At 39.4% G+C, this 16,706-nt stretch overlaps 3 protein-coding genes across 4 annotated transcripts; 2 read left to right on the top strand and 1 right to left on the bottom strand.

Annotated features, from left to right (window-relative positions):
• Window positions 1-306: 306 nt before the first annotated feature.
• Window positions 307-3,729, bottom strand: LOC105839250 (exostosin-2). 2 transcript variants are annotated; one of them, XM_012685427.2, is made up of 9 exons: window positions 2,554-3,287; window positions 2,311-2,494; window positions 2,099-2,238; window positions 1,781-2,006; window positions 1,531-1,711; window positions 1,259-1,425; window positions 979-1,122; window positions 589-717; window positions 307-528 (listed from the first exon to the last, which is right to left on the bottom strand). In XM_012685427.2, exons 1-9 carry the CDS (start codon window positions 3,285-3,287, stop codon window positions 307-309), a joined length of 2,127 nt encoding a protein of 708 aa, XP_012540881.1. The 2 variants fall into 2 exon arrangements, 1 of the variants encoding a protein (XP_012540881.1); XR_001139281.3 differs by lacking the exon at window positions 307-528 and adding an exon at window positions 796-891 and having other exon boundaries at window positions 593-717; window positions 2,554-3,729.
• A 194-nt stretch (window positions 3,730-3,923) lies between these two features.
• Window positions 3,924-7,948, top strand: LOC105839251 (ras-related protein Rab-35). The gene is made up of 3 exons (XM_012685428.3): window positions 3,924-4,372; window positions 5,328-5,752; window positions 5,977-7,948. Exons 1-3 carry the CDS (start codon window positions 4,321-4,323, stop codon window positions 6,103-6,105), a joined length of 606 nt encoding a protein of 201 aa, XP_012540882.1. The 5' UTR covers window positions 3,924-4,320; the 3' UTR covers window positions 6,106-7,948.
• Window positions 7,949-12,857: 4,909 nt separating this feature from the next.
• LOC105832000 (F-box/LRR-repeat protein 14) lies at window positions 12,858-14,749 on the top strand. The gene is made up of 2 exons (XM_036282557.1): window positions 12,858-13,142; window positions 13,206-14,749. Exons 1-2 carry the CDS (start codon window positions 12,941-12,943, stop codon window positions 14,552-14,554), a joined length of 1,551 nt encoding a protein of 516 aa, XP_036138450.1. The 5' UTR covers window positions 12,858-12,940; the 3' UTR covers window positions 14,555-14,749.
• The last annotated feature ends 1,957 nt before the right edge of the window (window positions 14,750-16,706 follow it).

Below are 16,706 nucleotides of genomic sequence, written 5' to 3' on the forward strand. Positions count from 1 at the left end.
ACCCCTTTAAAAGATTTTATAAGAAACTATCAGCAAAATATTCTAAAAATAAGCTTGTATTGCACACATTTTTTGTATAATATTGTAAGAAAAAAGTATCAGATCTAATTTAACTTTAAATAAAATTAATATTATAATTAGTTATTCTATATACATTATATATACTTGATAAATGTGTATACATTCTCAAAATTGACCTTTTTCTTCGTTTCTAAAGAATTTTCGATCACCAGGATCGTCATACTATGATCTATATTAAAGTTAACTTTTCATGATTATTTTAGTAAAAAAAAAACTAAATATAAATTATAAACTGCCTATATCGTTAAATCGTTTCAATTTTTCTGGAAATACATCTTTGAAGAGCACCGGATCTGCGCGAAACTCAACCGATTCTAACGGCATAGTCCCATAAATTGAAGAAAATTTATTTATACACTGCGTACGTTCAACCATGTGCGTCAAATCCGCGGATAACATTTCGGTATTGGTACACTCGGGACATCGAAATTTCTTCTTTGGTGTCACCTATAAAGTTTTATGTAATTTTTAGAAAATGCCAGTACACTGATTAATAGTCTTGCTTACTTTTAACGGAGCTTTTCCAGTAATATTTGCTACCAGAAAATTCATTGCAATGTCCTCACAATTCATGTGCTCATCGACCCATTCCTTTATGTCCCCTGGCATAGCTGTGGTATACATATAATTCCAATACTGAAAGATATTGAGAGAAAGGCAATTTTACATATGATAATTCAATGTAATACTTGTTCAAGAAATGATATAATTTACTTGGATTATACGTTCTTAGTAGAAGGATACAGGAGAGGATGTTGGTTTTTTGCAAGAAAAAATAAAATCCAAAGGTGTTTATAAGGTATTTGTAGCCTGAAATATTAAGTAAAAATTTTAAGTATAATACTATTAAGCGCCGAACTTCCTGAACAAGGAAGAGGAAAAGTTTGCAGCGTTTACCTTATGATGAAAAGCTGCTCCTGTTAAAACCATAGAAATACTGTTCGTCCATTCGCTTTCGTACTTCCAACAATTAGTGCTATTATCCCACATGTGCAAACGAGATGGAAATCCAACGATTCTATCTGGGAATTCCCTCCACACCTAAAAATTAATTAAAAATATGTATTTTAATTCAATCAGTACTTAAGAAATTAAATGTAATTTAAATTAATGTATCTACATTAAATAAAAAATTAATGTAAATGTAATTTTTTAGGACTATAAATATTTAAAGTACCTCATAAGCGAATTCTACTTCATCAGCAGTCAACATGATAATGTCATCATCTATTGACAATACTGCTTCAGTTTCAATTTCGTCATACGGATAAAATCGGTTGGACAATTTGTTTTCTTTCGTTTGTATTACTTTCAATGGCTTACTCACTTTTGGCCATCTAGTAGCTGTAATGTTATAATTTCAAGTGATATAAAATTAACATATAACATATAAATGTATGTACTTAAAGTTTGGTAAATAATAAAAATATACATATTAGAAGCTCTTACAGTGTGGTGGATCTTTATGTTGATTATTCCAAATCACCAGAACTTTGGACAGACTTGGTACTTTTACGAGTTTATTAATTAATAAAAACAGTAACTCTAGTCTGTCGTACGTTAATATTACGGCAGTGAAACCACGCGTTTTAGGAGCAGTCACCGGTAGAAAAAGTGGTGAAGGCTTTCCCTGTATAAAAGAAACGATTTACTTGACATGTAAAAAATTGAGCTTTCCAATTTCAATAATTATATCCACCTTATAGGATGGTACATTCCAGTATGTGTAATCTCGTGTCAAATGTGGAAATACACGATCCGAGAGTATTTCTAATGTAGTTTCAGTAATTTTCTCCATCGAACTAAAATAACGATCATACAGCCATGCATTCTGTTCTTGCATTTCCATAATACGTTGATGAGATATCTTTTTTAGCAGTTGTACAGTTAATAAAATATCAACTTCACGTATAAAAACAGCAGCCCTGATAATGCAAGAGAAAATATAAATAAAATAAATCACATATATTAAAACATGATACAGCAGATTATTAATTAATTTATAGGTCCATCTTACTTGGTCCAATCAATTACATCGTGAAATGGCATCATTAAAGAGTCAGCTATAATCACAGGTATACAACCAGCAGCCATTGCATCCAAAAGTGCACTTTGAGCAAGTCTAGCACCACGGATTATTAGACAAAATGTCGCTGTCTAAAAGTGAAATGCTTTCATTTACATATTAACAAGAGAAAATATTGTGCATTGAGATTATGACTGTATTACTTGCAGAATGTCAGGATATTTATATATATCCTCTCCTACGCAACGAATAGTGTTATTCATTGGATTAAAATGCAGACATGGGCCTAGCACTAAAATGTCTTTCGAATACGTCATTTTTATTTCCATTAGATCTTGCTCGAAAGCAGTGTTAATGTTGATTTGTGAAGACATTACCAGCCATATTCTAAAATGCAAAATAACTACATATATGTATATAAAAAATAATCATGCAAGATACACTACCTCATATTACTATGATTAGTTTTCAAATTGTTTACGAGTGGACTGTAGACTGGTAAACTAATGTCGAAACTAGGTCTATATGTCAAGGATGACATTCCAGCGCCCGCAATTATCGCTTTTCCCACAGGTACATCAATGACAGTGTTGTAGTCCGGTACACTCCCAGGTACCATGTTAAAGATCAAGTGATTCTCTCCCTTGTTCCAGAAAGATAATGTTCTCAGTGCCTGAGAGACTTCTTGCAATCTCAATCTGTTCTGATTGAGAGTGTCAATAGAGGGGACAAAAATACAGGCTTCGTATGGATTGGGAGTATAAAATTTGCTGCTGATAATGGCACTCAGAATTTGATAGAATTCTTTCGTCATCTGATTGGTAATTGGTCTACCTGTGGAATCCAGATATACCTTGAGTGGATAGACATACACCAGGAGTTTGTTTCCCTGGCTGCCGCATCGATACACGTTGAAACAGGTGAAATATGTACAGGAAGAATTGGTGACGTCTGCTGTACCCGAGTCAACATGTAACGTTTGAATAGGCAAGGCATTTATATCGTTCAGCGTTATAGCAATGTGCTCGGAATGTTTCTGCGTATTGCCGAACTTAAAAATATGATACACCGAGATCAATACAATAAATGATGTAAATAACAATAAACATATCACAAAGATATTGTGATAATGATACGACACTCTGTTGGTTTTATGTGATATACGTGCCGATAATATCATCTCTTTTTCTCAGTTCTCTTACGAGATATCGTAAAAGATCGTTCTATAAATCTCATTCAAGTACATAAAGTCTTGCAATGTATAAATATATAATTTCAAACGTTGACGCACATTTGATATAAAGAGCGTTGTCATGTACAGGTATTCATCTCAATACATATATAATTAGAATCTCATTGTTAAAATTACATTCCTCTTCGTTTTTTCTTTTGATTTATAAAAATTACCATTAGACTATTAATGTAAAAACAAAATTATGTAAAAATTAAAAATATTTATAATATATAAATACAGTGTAACTTCGTAAATGACAGAAGTATACTGTCTGACTGTCACGGTGTAAAGGGAAATTCACATCTTGGCAGAAAAGCAGAAACTAATCAGAACATTAGTCTCTCACATTAGTAGTTGACAGTTTCTGTGAAGCAGAAAAGCAGAGTGCACTGTTTGTTATCAGCGCGAATTCTAATTGGTTTCTGCTTTTCTGCTATCTACTTCTCTGCTACCGCCTCCTTGACTTGATTAAACGCAACCAATGAGAATTAAGCATTCACTGTCGAACGTTGAGAACACCGCCGTTAGATCGGTTAGGTCGCCCGTCGCCTGTGTGGGGAAGGAAAATGGCGGCGGTGACAAGCTGGTGACAATCTGATGTGGGATGGGCGTCGCGTTAAACGTAGGAACGCAGCTTTTTTTCTCTCGTCGTAATGAAAATGAATGGTGATATCGCGACGTATAAACATGGCGATCATTTGATACTGCAGTCGTTCTCCAATCCAGACGAGGCGCGAGTACTGCGGCTGCTCGTGATACCGATGGAATACGTGCGGAGTGGCGTAATTCGTACGGTCTAACTAACGTTACCCCCTGACACATTCGGGGGGCCTCGCGAAGACTAAGGAGACGCGAGATATCGCGAATAAAAATATCTCCCATCGGAACTTGTCGGGTGGCGTATCGCTTGGTCGTTTTTCCATAAGGCTGCTGCGACGCGGAATCGAAAGGAGGAGCAACGCGCGTCGTGTACGCTAAGATGGCCCGGGAGTACGACCATCTGTTCAAGCTGCTCATTATAGGAGACAGTGGTAAATAAACATGTATACACACACACACACACACATGTACACGCATGCAGTATCAAGGTACAAAGTCGCTCGTGGTGACGCACATTCCGATGCTTTACGAATAACCTTTGTTTCATATCGCAATTTTTCTTTTTTTCGCTCTTTCTCTCTTTCTCTCTCCTTCCTTCTTCTCTTTCTCTCTCTCTCTCTCTCTCGTAAATTTCATTTCGGAAAGTATAAAAAGGTTGCAGAGCAAAAGAGAGAGAGATAAGTGATCGCGTCGAGCGTTGATATCTCGAATGCGATGATGCGAGCTGATCATCCGTCATTAAGCAGTTTTAGCGGTGGTTTATTAAATGATGAGCCCGACAATGGATACGACGTCGGCTATCCATTGCGCCGCCGGCGGTAGCTTAGATTTCATGATGCGAAAATTGTCCTTCCTGCATGACAGATTTAGAACAGCGGCGGAGGGCGCGATATGTCGCGTTGCGATAATCGGAAGCCAAAAATAAGAGACAAAAATGTTTGTCATTGTTCGTTTATTTCTTATTAATCACTCTTGTTAATGTGATAATTAACAGATCTATGTAATTATGTACTGTTTTTTTTCTCTGTCTATTCATTGTTAAATGATACAAATTGTTATTGACACCATTAAATAACTGATATTATTTAACTGTCAATAAAAAATAATTGTTAAATCTTTATTAAATATTTATTTATTCTATTTTATAGTATAAATAGAAGTAATTATGATGCAAAGCACTTTATGCAAGACCAATATGCAAACATATGTTTGACAGTGTAATTTTTTTCATGAATATATTTATACCTTTTTAAACATACATTGTATAATTATATATCTTAATATATATGTATATATATTAAATTTATATATATTAAATGTATATATGTATATATATGTATGTATACTAAATTAATTAAAATATATATTCTTTTTTTTCTCTCTAAGGTGTAGGTAAGAGCTCACTGCTTCTGAGATTTGCTGACAATACCTTCAATGGCAGTTACATAACTACAATAGGAGTGGACTTTAAGATACAGACTGTGGAGGTAGATGGTGAGCGAGTAAAGCTGCAAATTTGGGATACCGCTGGACAAGAACGTTTCCGGACAATAACTTCAACTTACTACAGGGGAACACATGGCGTTATAGTTGTGTACGATGTGACCAGCGGTGATACATTCGCGAACGTTAAACGGTGGTTGCACGAAATCGAACAGAATTGTGATGTGGTTAACAGGGTACTTGTAGGAAATAAAAATGATGCGCCTAATCAGAAGGTGGTATTAACAGAAGATGCACAGAGATTTGCCAATCAAATGGGAATCCAGTTATTTGAGACTTCTGCCAAGGACAACATCAATGTTGAGGAGGTATGTATCATGCTACTATTATTTAATACATTATTGTACTATTATTTATAAGGCTATAAATAGAAAATGTAAATTAAAATTAGATACTTTATTTGTTTCACGATTATTAATTTATTTGGGAATAAAATTTTTATCAAAATTTAAAGACATTCCAAAATAAATTTTGTTAAATCAGTATATAGTTTATTCTTCATTGGAAATTAACAATAATGTGTTATTTGCAGATGTTTATGGCGATAACGCGGCAAGTGTTGCGGACCAAAAAAGAGCGTAAGGAACGGCAAGCCATACAGACTAATGAGATAGTCAACTTGAGGAAAAACACAAAACAGCACAGGAAAAAATGTTGTTAGCGAGTGTCGTATAAACACGCTATTCCCTATAAACAAAATATTCTTTGATACGATAATTAGGACAGAATAAAACAGAGAGCATGTGTTAATATTACACGAGTGGACATGAGGCGCTGGAAACCCTGATATTTTCTAACACTGAGTTTTGTATTCCAATTACGATACCTAAGATTGTATCCTAACTGAAGTATACTTTTTTGATGATAGTATTTAACATAATAGAATCGAAATATCGAACAAGCGCATAAAGGCTTATTTAGTGAAAATACAATCGTGTGTGCGGCATTCATTTTTTAATATGTCAACTACTTGGCGTGCTATGTTGACGGCCTATTCATTTGTAATATTTACGGAAAGGTAACTCGCTCATATACGCGTATGTATTTAAAAAAAATCATTGTTTCACATACACATTTTTTTAAACACATTTTGTACACAAATGCATTTCATTCATATCATGTCGTTGAACAAAGACATCATAACTGACGAACATTATTATCAACATCTTCCGCCAGTTTTTTTCTAGAGTCATTTTGGTCATTGTAAAATTTTGCTGCATTCAATAATGAGTTACCATATGCTAAATAAGTTGTGTTTAGAATGAATAGGGTTAAAAGTTTCTTGAACCAATAGGCGACAAATATTTAGCTGGTCCAAATAATTTCTTAGGACATTTTAGTAAAATTAAGGTTCCTGTAGCTTGATGACGCTTTCAATACAATCTAAAATCTAAAAAATTCAATCGAATACATGAAATCGATTAGTGATATGCAACGGTATGTAAAATTATAAATGGTGTAAAAAAAAAGATCGTTATATGAAAGCTATAAAAATTGCTTGGTCATGTAAAAATCAATATACTTCCAGTCATATATTCAAAAGACTGTCAAAAAAATTTTGAAGACTAATCAACATGACTTAAAATAGCCGTATTTGCAATATATAAAATTTTATAATTAGTTATAATTAATTCTTATTAAAATTTTAAATATTTTTAATTATGAAATTTGTGATCATTTAATTGTACATTAAACAATATTGAAAAGCACATTTTAAGAAAGTCTTATAAATAGTATCTAATAAAAATCATCGAGTATGTAGTTTTTCTTTTATAATTTTGTAAGGATGATAAATTTGCTAGCCAAACGCATCAATTATATGTTATACTTCCAAGGCATTTAAATGTGCAGTATCGCGTGCATCATGCGTTAATAAAATGTTGAACAGTATTATCTCATTTTTAATTCTGTGTATGATCTAATGTTTCTTAATGGCTTTGTAATGAGGGAAAGTTGAAAAGCTATCTCTCTCTTTCTCTTGTAAACGTCCAAATTTTATATACTCAAATATAAAAAATATGCAAGTATTTTAAATTGTCCATGCATTTGCGATGAATACATACACACTTATATACACATACACACAATTAAATATTTATTGCAGAAGGGTAGATAGCAAGATGATAAATTTGATAAAATATAACGATCGGGTCATGTCCAGCTATGACAGAAGCTGTCTGTATTAATCTGTGATAATAGTTAAGATAATGTCGCCAGCTGCCACTGTAATACTGCTGCGTGTACCTATTCCCCGCTCCTGTTGTAATTGATATCGCTATTATTTTTCTCTTCCGTTTTTTTTTTCTCTTTTGTATCACTTACATATCTTCCTTAGAGGCAATAAAGCGACATCTCACAACGTGTACATAACTTGCCAGTTTTAGTGGCATACTCACAAAGTATTTTAATCGAGCATATTCAATCTTGTTTACTGTTATACAGTTACGACGTTGTAATATTATTATACATACGTATGATTATAAATAAATAGGAGTCTACATGTACGCATCATGCAAGCATTGCATTCACTCCTGCCCGTTGAATTGACTTCTACTTCAAATGGACGTATGTATTTTTTTACATAATATTTAAAAAATATATAAATATATGCAGCCAAAATTTTAAAATCACGTAATTCGAATGCATCAACGAATTCAACTAATTCAATTGTAACCAAACCATCTATATTGTTTGATCGACTCAAGTAGCGCTTCAAGATACGATCCTGTATCGTCTCACTTGAATTCTAGTTCAAATTCGAAATTGAACAAATGTATTACATGGTCGAGTTTGGAAAATATTAAGGGTTTAAACTTCGTGACCGAATTTTTCGATCGGCGGAAAATTTCGAGGGCAGTGTCTAAAACGCATTATCTGTATTATTTATACATGAAGAGATATTGAGTCATATTTGTAATTCGTATTATTATTGCTGTTAATTGTGAAAGTATATATATGAAAAAAAAATGGTTTTGTTAAAATATCTAAAAATTTAGCAGGTTATAGATCTGAAAATAATTTCGTTAAACTATCAAAATGTATATAGGATGCTCAAGCTTCTAAAATGTCCAAACCTTTTGCAGCACTGCTCATAATGTTCTTAAACGTTCCTCATAATTATATTGATGGTTTGTGATGGTTGATGATCCAAGAAAATTATTTTCAAATCTATATTTACATACACATACACAAAATTAAATTTTTAGATACTTGACTAAAATTGCTTTTTTTCGTATACAATTTTGAAATTCGCAATAAAAGAAAAGATAAAATATCAAATAATGTTCTTTTATATGGCCATGCAGACATTTTTAAAAGAATTGCGTACATAATGTAAAAGTCTGTATACATATAATTATTTTTAAATTACAAAAATATTTTTTATCATATGTCTTTGTTTAACGAATATAACAAAAGAACCCAACGAATATTAGCACGTGGAATATTAGCACTATTATTTTTACGTTATCTCTATTCATAGAAAGTAATGTAATTATCGAAAGATTAACTTCGTAAAATCTTTTTCATATAAAACAAATATATACGAAATATATAATTATATATGAAATATATATGTTCATATATATGTTTACATGTTCTGTTTTAATAAAATTTTTGTTATATAAAGAAATAACAGTGGTACTGAAAAGACAAAAACTAATTAAAAAGATAATTTTACAAAAAATGATATATTTATGATTCAAGGAATATATTGCATATGATTGTATATGTGCAAATTTTTCTCATTTCTTTATACTTAATTTTTCGTTAAAAAAATGTAAAAATTATCCTTTTAATTAGTATTTATCTTTCCAGTATGTTTTTTAATACCAAACAGAAATTTTACAAAAGAAACTAGTATAAATATGGATATATATCGTGTATAACTACATATATTTATACATGTTTTTATAAAAAATTTTTACCGGGAATTAAGAGATACGGTAGCGGCTCGCGCCAAGTGAATTTATATACACCATTACTTAATTCAAAGAATTTCAGAATGATAATTTTCTGTTGCCATCTTGCTTCTTACATGTGGTTTCAATTTTTGTGTCCATTATCTTTTTTTCAACAGTCTTATTCTCACTTTGCAGAATACTATCATAACAAAAATGTTATATTATTAATTGCAATTGGGCATTATTGTTAACGTTCGTAAGAAAAATTATCGATCTTTTTAGATGGTATGAATTTTGATGAAAATGCACATTTGCATGCATTATTGATATAACAACAGTTTCCTCTTTAATGTTAGATTAATAAGAAATTATTCGATTTATTCGCGTGCGAGAATAGCGAAACGTCCCGGCCGTATTTGCAATTGTTCTGCATAATGAATATGTGCGAACCGCTGTGTTGCATCGATCGAACGAGCATCTAGAATAAATTAAAATATCTCCCTCGTTCACACGCGTAAAATTTCTTGATTAGCGCGAATCGCGTGCTTTCTCGAAAATATTTTACGTGATCGACGATCAAAATTATCATTGTTTCTGTCTCTCAAAGCCAGAAATCTTCATGAAAATCTGTTCACACAATTGATGTAATTCCTTAATTTGTTCATACCGAAATTTATAAATCGTTCAACTAATTGTCACTAATAATATAAAAAGCTTCCTATTGACAAACTTATTGCGTATGTGACTATATAAATTTCTTCACGCTCCTTGTGTGCCTCGAATCAATTGAAATGCCAAACGCACTATGACGTATTCCGAATTTGCGGCACGATTCTGCAATTCCATTAATTGGCGTATATTAATTGTCTCGTAAGAGTCGTAAGTTGTCGTGCGAACGGTGCCGCTTAAACGTATCGTCTGAATAAATGTTAGAGAACATCTGAATATCGTGAGATAAGTAATTCCCTAGTAGGCCTATTCTGTAACTCTTAACGGCAGTGTCGATATCGTTATATTGTCGTTGCGCACATATTATATATGGCAAAAAAGCTGCAACGACAATTATGACGATACTGAACTGTCGTTAAGAGTTACAGATTCCCTACAGGAAATCTCTATTGTGCCAAATTCTTCAACATGGTCGTTTTTACGAGTATTATGTATAATATTCTAAGGTCACCGACATCTTAGTCAGTCTGTTTGTTCGCCTGACATTTAAAGCTGCGTTCAGGTAATATTTTATCTTTGTTCAACATTCGATGAACAACAAAGATAAAATGATATCCGAGGGTACCCGGATGATGTTTCTGAACGCGGCCTAGGGTGTTCTCGAATGTCACGAGATATGAAAGAGCCGTGTGTAAACTGTAGAACTGTAGGCCGTCAGGTACACCAGGAAGAATTCATATTATATGGTAGACCGAAATTTTTCTTTGAGCACAGAGTAAAAAAGCGGCGGATAAGAATTATTGCGTCTCGACTCGTCTCAACTGTCTCGAAAAGTCTCTAAAGACGAAAAACCGATTGCGTTTCCTGTCGGAAGAAATAAAAAATTTAAAAAGAAAAAATAGATCAAGACAAATAGTGGAAGAGAGAGAGAGAGAGAGAGAGAGAGAGCGATCGTGTCGAGGATTCAGTATTATTTGGTACATGGAGCGGGAAGCGGCGCAGCGGCGGCGGCGGCGGTGGCGGCGGCATTCCGGGATTTCGGCAGGCGAGGCTGAGTCTCACGCGGCAATGTGGTGTCCGGGGTGTACGGTGTGCGCCGTGTGTCTCACCCTCTCCCCCGGCCCCTCCCGCCCTCCCACCACGCAACGAAAACTTAAAAATGCCGCCGCAGCGCAACCCGAATCGATATTCGCCGGTGCGGTCACGTGGGACGGTTTCGGGGCCGCGCGGGCCAATGGGCGGCCGCGGCGAGCGGAGCTCGCTCCGCCTGTGCTCCACGGGACGACGACACGACATCTGCGTACGGGTAGGCGGAACAACAGTCCGCGGCTGGTAGCGCACCGGTTCACAGTAGGCGATGTTCCGCTTTGCGGACGGTCGACGACATTCCGAGTGACCCCCCCCTCCCCGACACGACATACACACACACACACACACATACACACACACACGGCGTATGTATACATCGACGTCGGGCGTTCAACAACGAGAACGGCGACAACGACGGCGACGGCGACGACGACGACGACGACGCGACGACGATCGAACGCACGTCAAGACACGTGAACATACGAGACACGGCGGCCGCGCGGCCTCTCTCGTTTAAAGCTGTTCGGGAGCCCTCCTCTCGACGACACGCGTACATCACGCACGCATCGTATAGGACGTGCCCGACGACCGTTCGCGCGTGTGTATATGTATGTGTTACGTGTGGTGCCCTATCGTCCGCCGGAAGAAGCGCGGAGCGCGCTCGTAAGCGACCCCGTATTTACCTCGTATACACACTCGTCTCGTCTCTTACCGTGGTTCGTCTCGCGTGCGAAAAGAGTCGGCTAGTCGTCCGCGGCCACGGAACAGAGCGAGAGAGTAGAGGAAGTGACTGTGTGGCGTGCGCGACGGAGATCGAGAGCGCGAGGCAACATACACACAGGACGAAGGGACGAGAGAGGTGGAGCAGGCGGTGGAGTGGAATAAGAAGGAAAGGAGGAGCGAGGGAGCGAGATAGACGCTGCGCCCGATAAAGCGAGCGAGCGAGCAAGAGAGAGAGAGAGAGAGAGAGAGAGAGAGAGAGAGAGAGAGAGCGAGAGAGAGAGAAAGAACGAGTCGACGGAAAGGAGGAGGAATCAAGAGTCCAGACACGGTATGGTGTTTCTGTAGTATGTGCTCTCGCGAAAAGTAACCAACTCTCTCGCGAAACTGCCGCGTGCAGTGTCGATCGCGCGTCGATATATCGCGCGCGGGATCTCGGAGCCGCGACTCGAGAGATAAATCCCGCGGACTTCAACAACCACGTCGTGGATCGCGATCCGTGCCGTCGCGTCGACGCGGCGTGATATCGCGACGGCAGTAGCGGCAATCGCTGCGTAGCGTGTGTCGATCGATACTCGCGATCGATATCGGGATTCTTGTGTGCGCGCGCGTTCGCGCGCGCGCGTTTGTCGGCGCGCGGAAAAAAAACTCTTATTATGCGGCTGCTACTACCGAAGTCGCACCATAGCCACCGCGAGCCGCGGGGATCGGAGGATTAACCGAGGAAAACGATAGGGAACGCGGGACGCGGAGGAGGAGGAGGAGGAGGAGGAGGAGGAGAAGAAGAAGAAGAAGAAGAGAAGAAGGAAGAGGAGGAGGAGGAGGAGGAGAAGGAAGAAGAAGAAGAAAGATTTCAAGATAGAGGGAGATAATCACCGCGACGGACGAGGACACGACGACGAGCGCTCGACGGTCGCTCGCTCGTCGTCGGAGCCGCTTCGCGTGAGGCTTCGCCGCGCGGCGGCAGCTGCCGCGGCGGAAGCGTCGGCGGAGGCGGCGGAGGCGGAGGCGGCGGCGGCGACGATCGGCTCGGGACGATCGCAGGAGGACGACGAGGAGGAGCACGACGACGGTGAGCGGGAGAGGAGCGACGACGATAGCGACAGCGACGACGACATGGAGGAGAGCCAGCTGCTGATGACGGAACTGCCGTCGCCGTTGACGCCGAGCGCCGGTCGAGGCGGTACCACGCTGCTACACCGTCCGGGCCACTACTACCACCTGCACCAGCCGCACCTGGCGATCCCGACGTCGCAGAACCAGGCGATCCTCCAGCACAACACGGCGCCGCACTACGGCGGTACCGAGGGCAATGGCGGTATCTGCGGCGGCGGCGGTGGCGGCGGCGGCGGTGGCGGTGGCGGCGGCAACGGCGGCGGAGGCGGCGGCGCCGGCACCGGCACCGCGACGACCGCGATCGCCGCCGCCGCCGGCGGCCTCCCGGCGGCCTACACCAGCGTCAACCAGGGCGGCATCTCGTCGTCGCGACTGCACCCACATCAGGCGCATCAGCGCGGCACCGCGGCGATCCACGGCCAGCCCGCAGCCAGCACCCACGTGTCCTCCCTCTATCCGGAGATCCTCGCGCTCATCTTCAGCTACCTGGACGTCCGCGACAAGGGGCGCGCCGCGCAGGTGTGCACCGCGTGGCGCGACGCTGCCTACTATCGCTCGGTCTGGCGAGGAGTCGAGGCGCGGCTGCATCTGAGGAAACAGGCGCCGGCGTTGTTCGCCAGCCTGGTGCGACGCGGCGTCAAGCGGGTCCAGGTCCTCTCCCTGCGCCGCGGCCTCAGCGACGTTCTCAAAGGCGTGCCGAACCTCGAGGCGCTCAACCTCTCCGGCTGCTACAACATCACCGACATCGGTATCACGAACGCCTTCTGCCAGGAGTACCCGTCCCTCACCGAGCTCAACCTGTCGCTCTGCAAGCAGGTGACCGACACCTCGCTCAGCAGGATAGCGCAGTACCTGAAGAACCTCGAGCACCTCGAGCTGGGCGGCTGCTGCAACATCACCAACACCGGCCTGCTGCTGATTGCGTGGGGCCTCAAGAAACTCAAGCGGCTCGACCTGCGGAGCTGCTGGCACGTCTCGGACATCGGTATCGCCCACCTGGCCGGGATGAACCGCGAGACCGCGGACGGCAATCTCGCTCTGGAATACCTGAGCCTACAGGACTGCCAGCGGCTTAGCGACGAGGCGCTCAGGCACGTGTCCATCGGTCTCACGACCCTCAAATCCATCAACCTGTCGTTCTGCGTGTGCATCACCGACTCCGGCGTCAAGCATCTGGCTCGGATGTCCAGTCTGCGCGAGCTGAACCTGCGCTCCTGCGACAACATCTCCGACATCGGTATGGCGTACCTAGCCGAGGGCGGCAGCCGCATCACTTCGCTCGACGTGTCGTTCTGCGACAAGATCGGCGACCAGGCGCTCGTTCACATCTCCCAAGGCCTCTTCAACCTCAAGTCCCTCTCGCTGTCCGCCTGCCAGATCAGCGACGAGGGTATCTGCAAGATCGCCAAGACCCTGCACGACCTCGAGACCCTCAATATCGGCCAGTGCAGCCGGCTCACCGACCGCAGTCTGCACACCATCGCCGAGAGCATGAAGAACCTCAAGTGCATCGACCTGTACGGCTGCACCAAGATCACCACCGGCGGCCTCGAACGGATAATGAAGCTGCCGCAGCTCAGTACGTTGAATCTTGGTCTGTGGCACGTGCGGTGATGGCTTTTTCCGTTGCTAAGTGCTAAGCAGGATGAACGCTGTCAACATCACCATCACCATCACTATCATCGTCATCGTCGTCATCATCATCGGCATCGGCACCGTCATCGCCATCCCCGATGCGACCCGGGAGGGAAAACTTTGTCTTCGCGCGCATGTTCACACTGCCGCAGGCGGTAAGTCCGTGTTGCTGTCTCTCTCTTTTGGCGCACGAAATCGCCTGAGCGCCCTCGACATCGGCATCCACGACGACCTCGTTGGCGAATAGCGTTTAGCTCGTTTCTCTCCGCCCGAGACGGGAATTCCCCCTTTTCTCCAAAGGGGGAAGCGACCGCTCGTTCTCTCGAGGGGCACCGTTTCTCTAGCAAATGGCATTACGTCCCTTCGTGGAGCGCTTCCTTTTCCGAAAAGAAAAAAAAAAAGGAAAGAAAGAAAAAGAAAGCGACTGTTTTTCGAGCGCACGTACATATATATATTTGCGATCGTGCTTGATCGTCGCGTGTCGAAGACGATCGCTAGATTAATTAAACGATGGATTCGACGAGTCTTCGAAACGCTTCGACTCAACGCTCTCGACTCGTTCGACCCTCGAAAATTTAGGGGAAAAAAATGGAAAGGAATATGTCGCGTTTAGGGTTTTTTCGCTCATTGTTCTCCGCGAGAGTACGATCATCGACATAACATTTTTAGATATCAAGGATTGGAATTGATATAATTTCGATGAGTTTATTTTTTTGTAATAGAAATATGTATGCGAAAATAATTCTTACACCAATAGTTATGTAATAGAGGAATCATCTTCGCTATGATAAATTTGAACTCAACGAAACGATAACAGTTTCGATCTTTAAATTAGGTCGGTTTTTCTTACAACACGCGGGTTCCGACAGAGAAATCGAGAAATGTATCGATAAGTATAATCGATCAATGATTAAACTAGGGATGGGCAATCTTGAACCGATCTTTTGAAGAATCGAATTTTTTATACCAAATTTTTAAATCTAAATATTATTTAGATCGCTCTATAGCTTCGATTAATGCAATAAATCAATTTTCTTAAGACCAAAAATCTATAAATTTAACCCATTAATGTCCACGTTTAAACTGCAAGTCCTGGAATGCTCGTAACTATCTAAAAGGCGATATTTCGTCAAATTATGTTATAAAACAAAAAAATGATTTTTTGCAATTAAATAATAATTGTTTCGTAATAACGTATCGCCATTATCACATACTACAGCTACTATAAAGTTTTGATCGAATCGGAAGAATCGTTATAACTTTTCATTTTAAACGTTAATTTTTTTATTATAGACGTAACGTCTCGCTGAATAACTAAATTCTTAGATTTACTCAAGATTTTTGTATCTTTCTTTATTAAACTATCAATATTAGTTTCCTCAAGAAAAGTATTTAAAAATGTTTTTTCTTGCACGAATGTGTCTCGTATATTTGTAAAAGAAGAAATAGATGCATTTTTTCTTGATTTAATAACATTAGATTCTTCATTAGTTAATCGTTTTTCCGTTTTAGTTATTTTAACAATTTTAACATTTCGTTTTGGTTCTTACATTGTGTGTGCTTTTCATTCGGTTGTGATTTTCAAGAGAAGAATTCAGTGAGCTTAAATTTTTACTGCTTCTCCACAATAAAATCTTTAAAGTTTTCTTTGAAATTAACATGATTGTGACATTGTAATTTATTATAAGTACACAAAGAAAATTTTCTCTTAAAAATTACCCTTAAAATTGTGGTAATTGTGAGACAACGTGAACCTCAAAGAATTTTACTGTATTTTTAACAAAATTTACTAAAATTTTAATAAAATTTGGCAAAATTTTAGTAAATTTTGTTAAAAGTATAGTAAAATTTTTCGAAGTTTACATTGTTTCACAATTACCACGATTTTAAAGATAATTTTTAAGAGAAAATTCTCTCCGTGTAGAAGGACTCTTTAATGCTTTTATGATTGTATGTATACCTTATAATATCTCAGACAACACAAAACATTTATCATAAATGTTTTTATAAATATTCTGAAAATTTATTTTTAAAAAAATGTGTAATAAAAATTTTATAAAAAAATTTTGGAATAATACAAAAATTATTACTACAAAATATGAAATATATTTTAGGAATGTATTTGAGAAAT

This window comes from Monomorium pharaonis, chromosome 2 (assembly GCF_013373865.1).
Source record: "Monomorium pharaonis isolate MP-MQ-018 chromosome 2, ASM1337386v2, whole genome shotgun sequence".
NCBI classification, from domain to species: domain Eukaryota; kingdom Metazoa; phylum Arthropoda; class Insecta; order Hymenoptera; family Formicidae; genus Monomorium; species Monomorium pharaonis.

What these genes read in the sequence shown, in the direction of transcription:
- LOC105839250 (XM_012685427.2), bottom strand. Translation starts at nt 3,287, where the DNA reads ATGATATTATCGGCACGTATATCACATAAAACCAACAGAGTGTCGTAT. An exon ending in AATATCCTGACATTCTGCAA is followed by an intron (nt 2,239 to 2,310) that starts GTAATACAGTCA and finishes TTTCACTTTTAG; the next exon opens with ACAGCGACATTTTGTCTAAT. An exon ending in GATGTAATTGATTGGACCAA is followed by an intron (nt 2,007 to 2,098) that starts GTAAGATGGACC and finishes TTGCATTATCAG; the next exon opens with GGCTGCTGTTTTTATACGTG.
- LOC105839251 (XM_012685428.3), top strand. Translation starts at nt 4,321, where the DNA reads ATGGCCCGGGAGTACGACCATCTGTTCAAGCTGCTCATTATAGGAGAC. An exon ending in GCTCATTATAGGAGACAGTG is followed by an intron (nt 4,373 to 5,327) that starts GTAAATAAACAT and finishes TTTCTCTCTAAG; the next exon opens with GTGTAGGTAAGAGCTCACTG. An exon ending in ACAACATCAATGTTGAGGAG is followed by an intron (nt 5,753 to 5,976) that starts GTATGTATCATG and finishes TGTTATTTGCAG; the next exon opens with ATGTTTATGGCGATAACGCG.
- LOC105832000 (XM_036282557.1), top strand. Translation starts at nt 12,941, where the DNA reads ATGGAGGAGAGCCAGCTGCTGATGACGGAACTGCCGTCGCCGTTGACG. An exon ending in CGGTACCGAGGGCAATGGCG is followed by an intron (nt 13,143 to 13,205) that starts GTATCTGCGGCG and finishes ACGGCGGCGGAG; the next exon opens with GCGGCGGCGCCGGCACCGGC.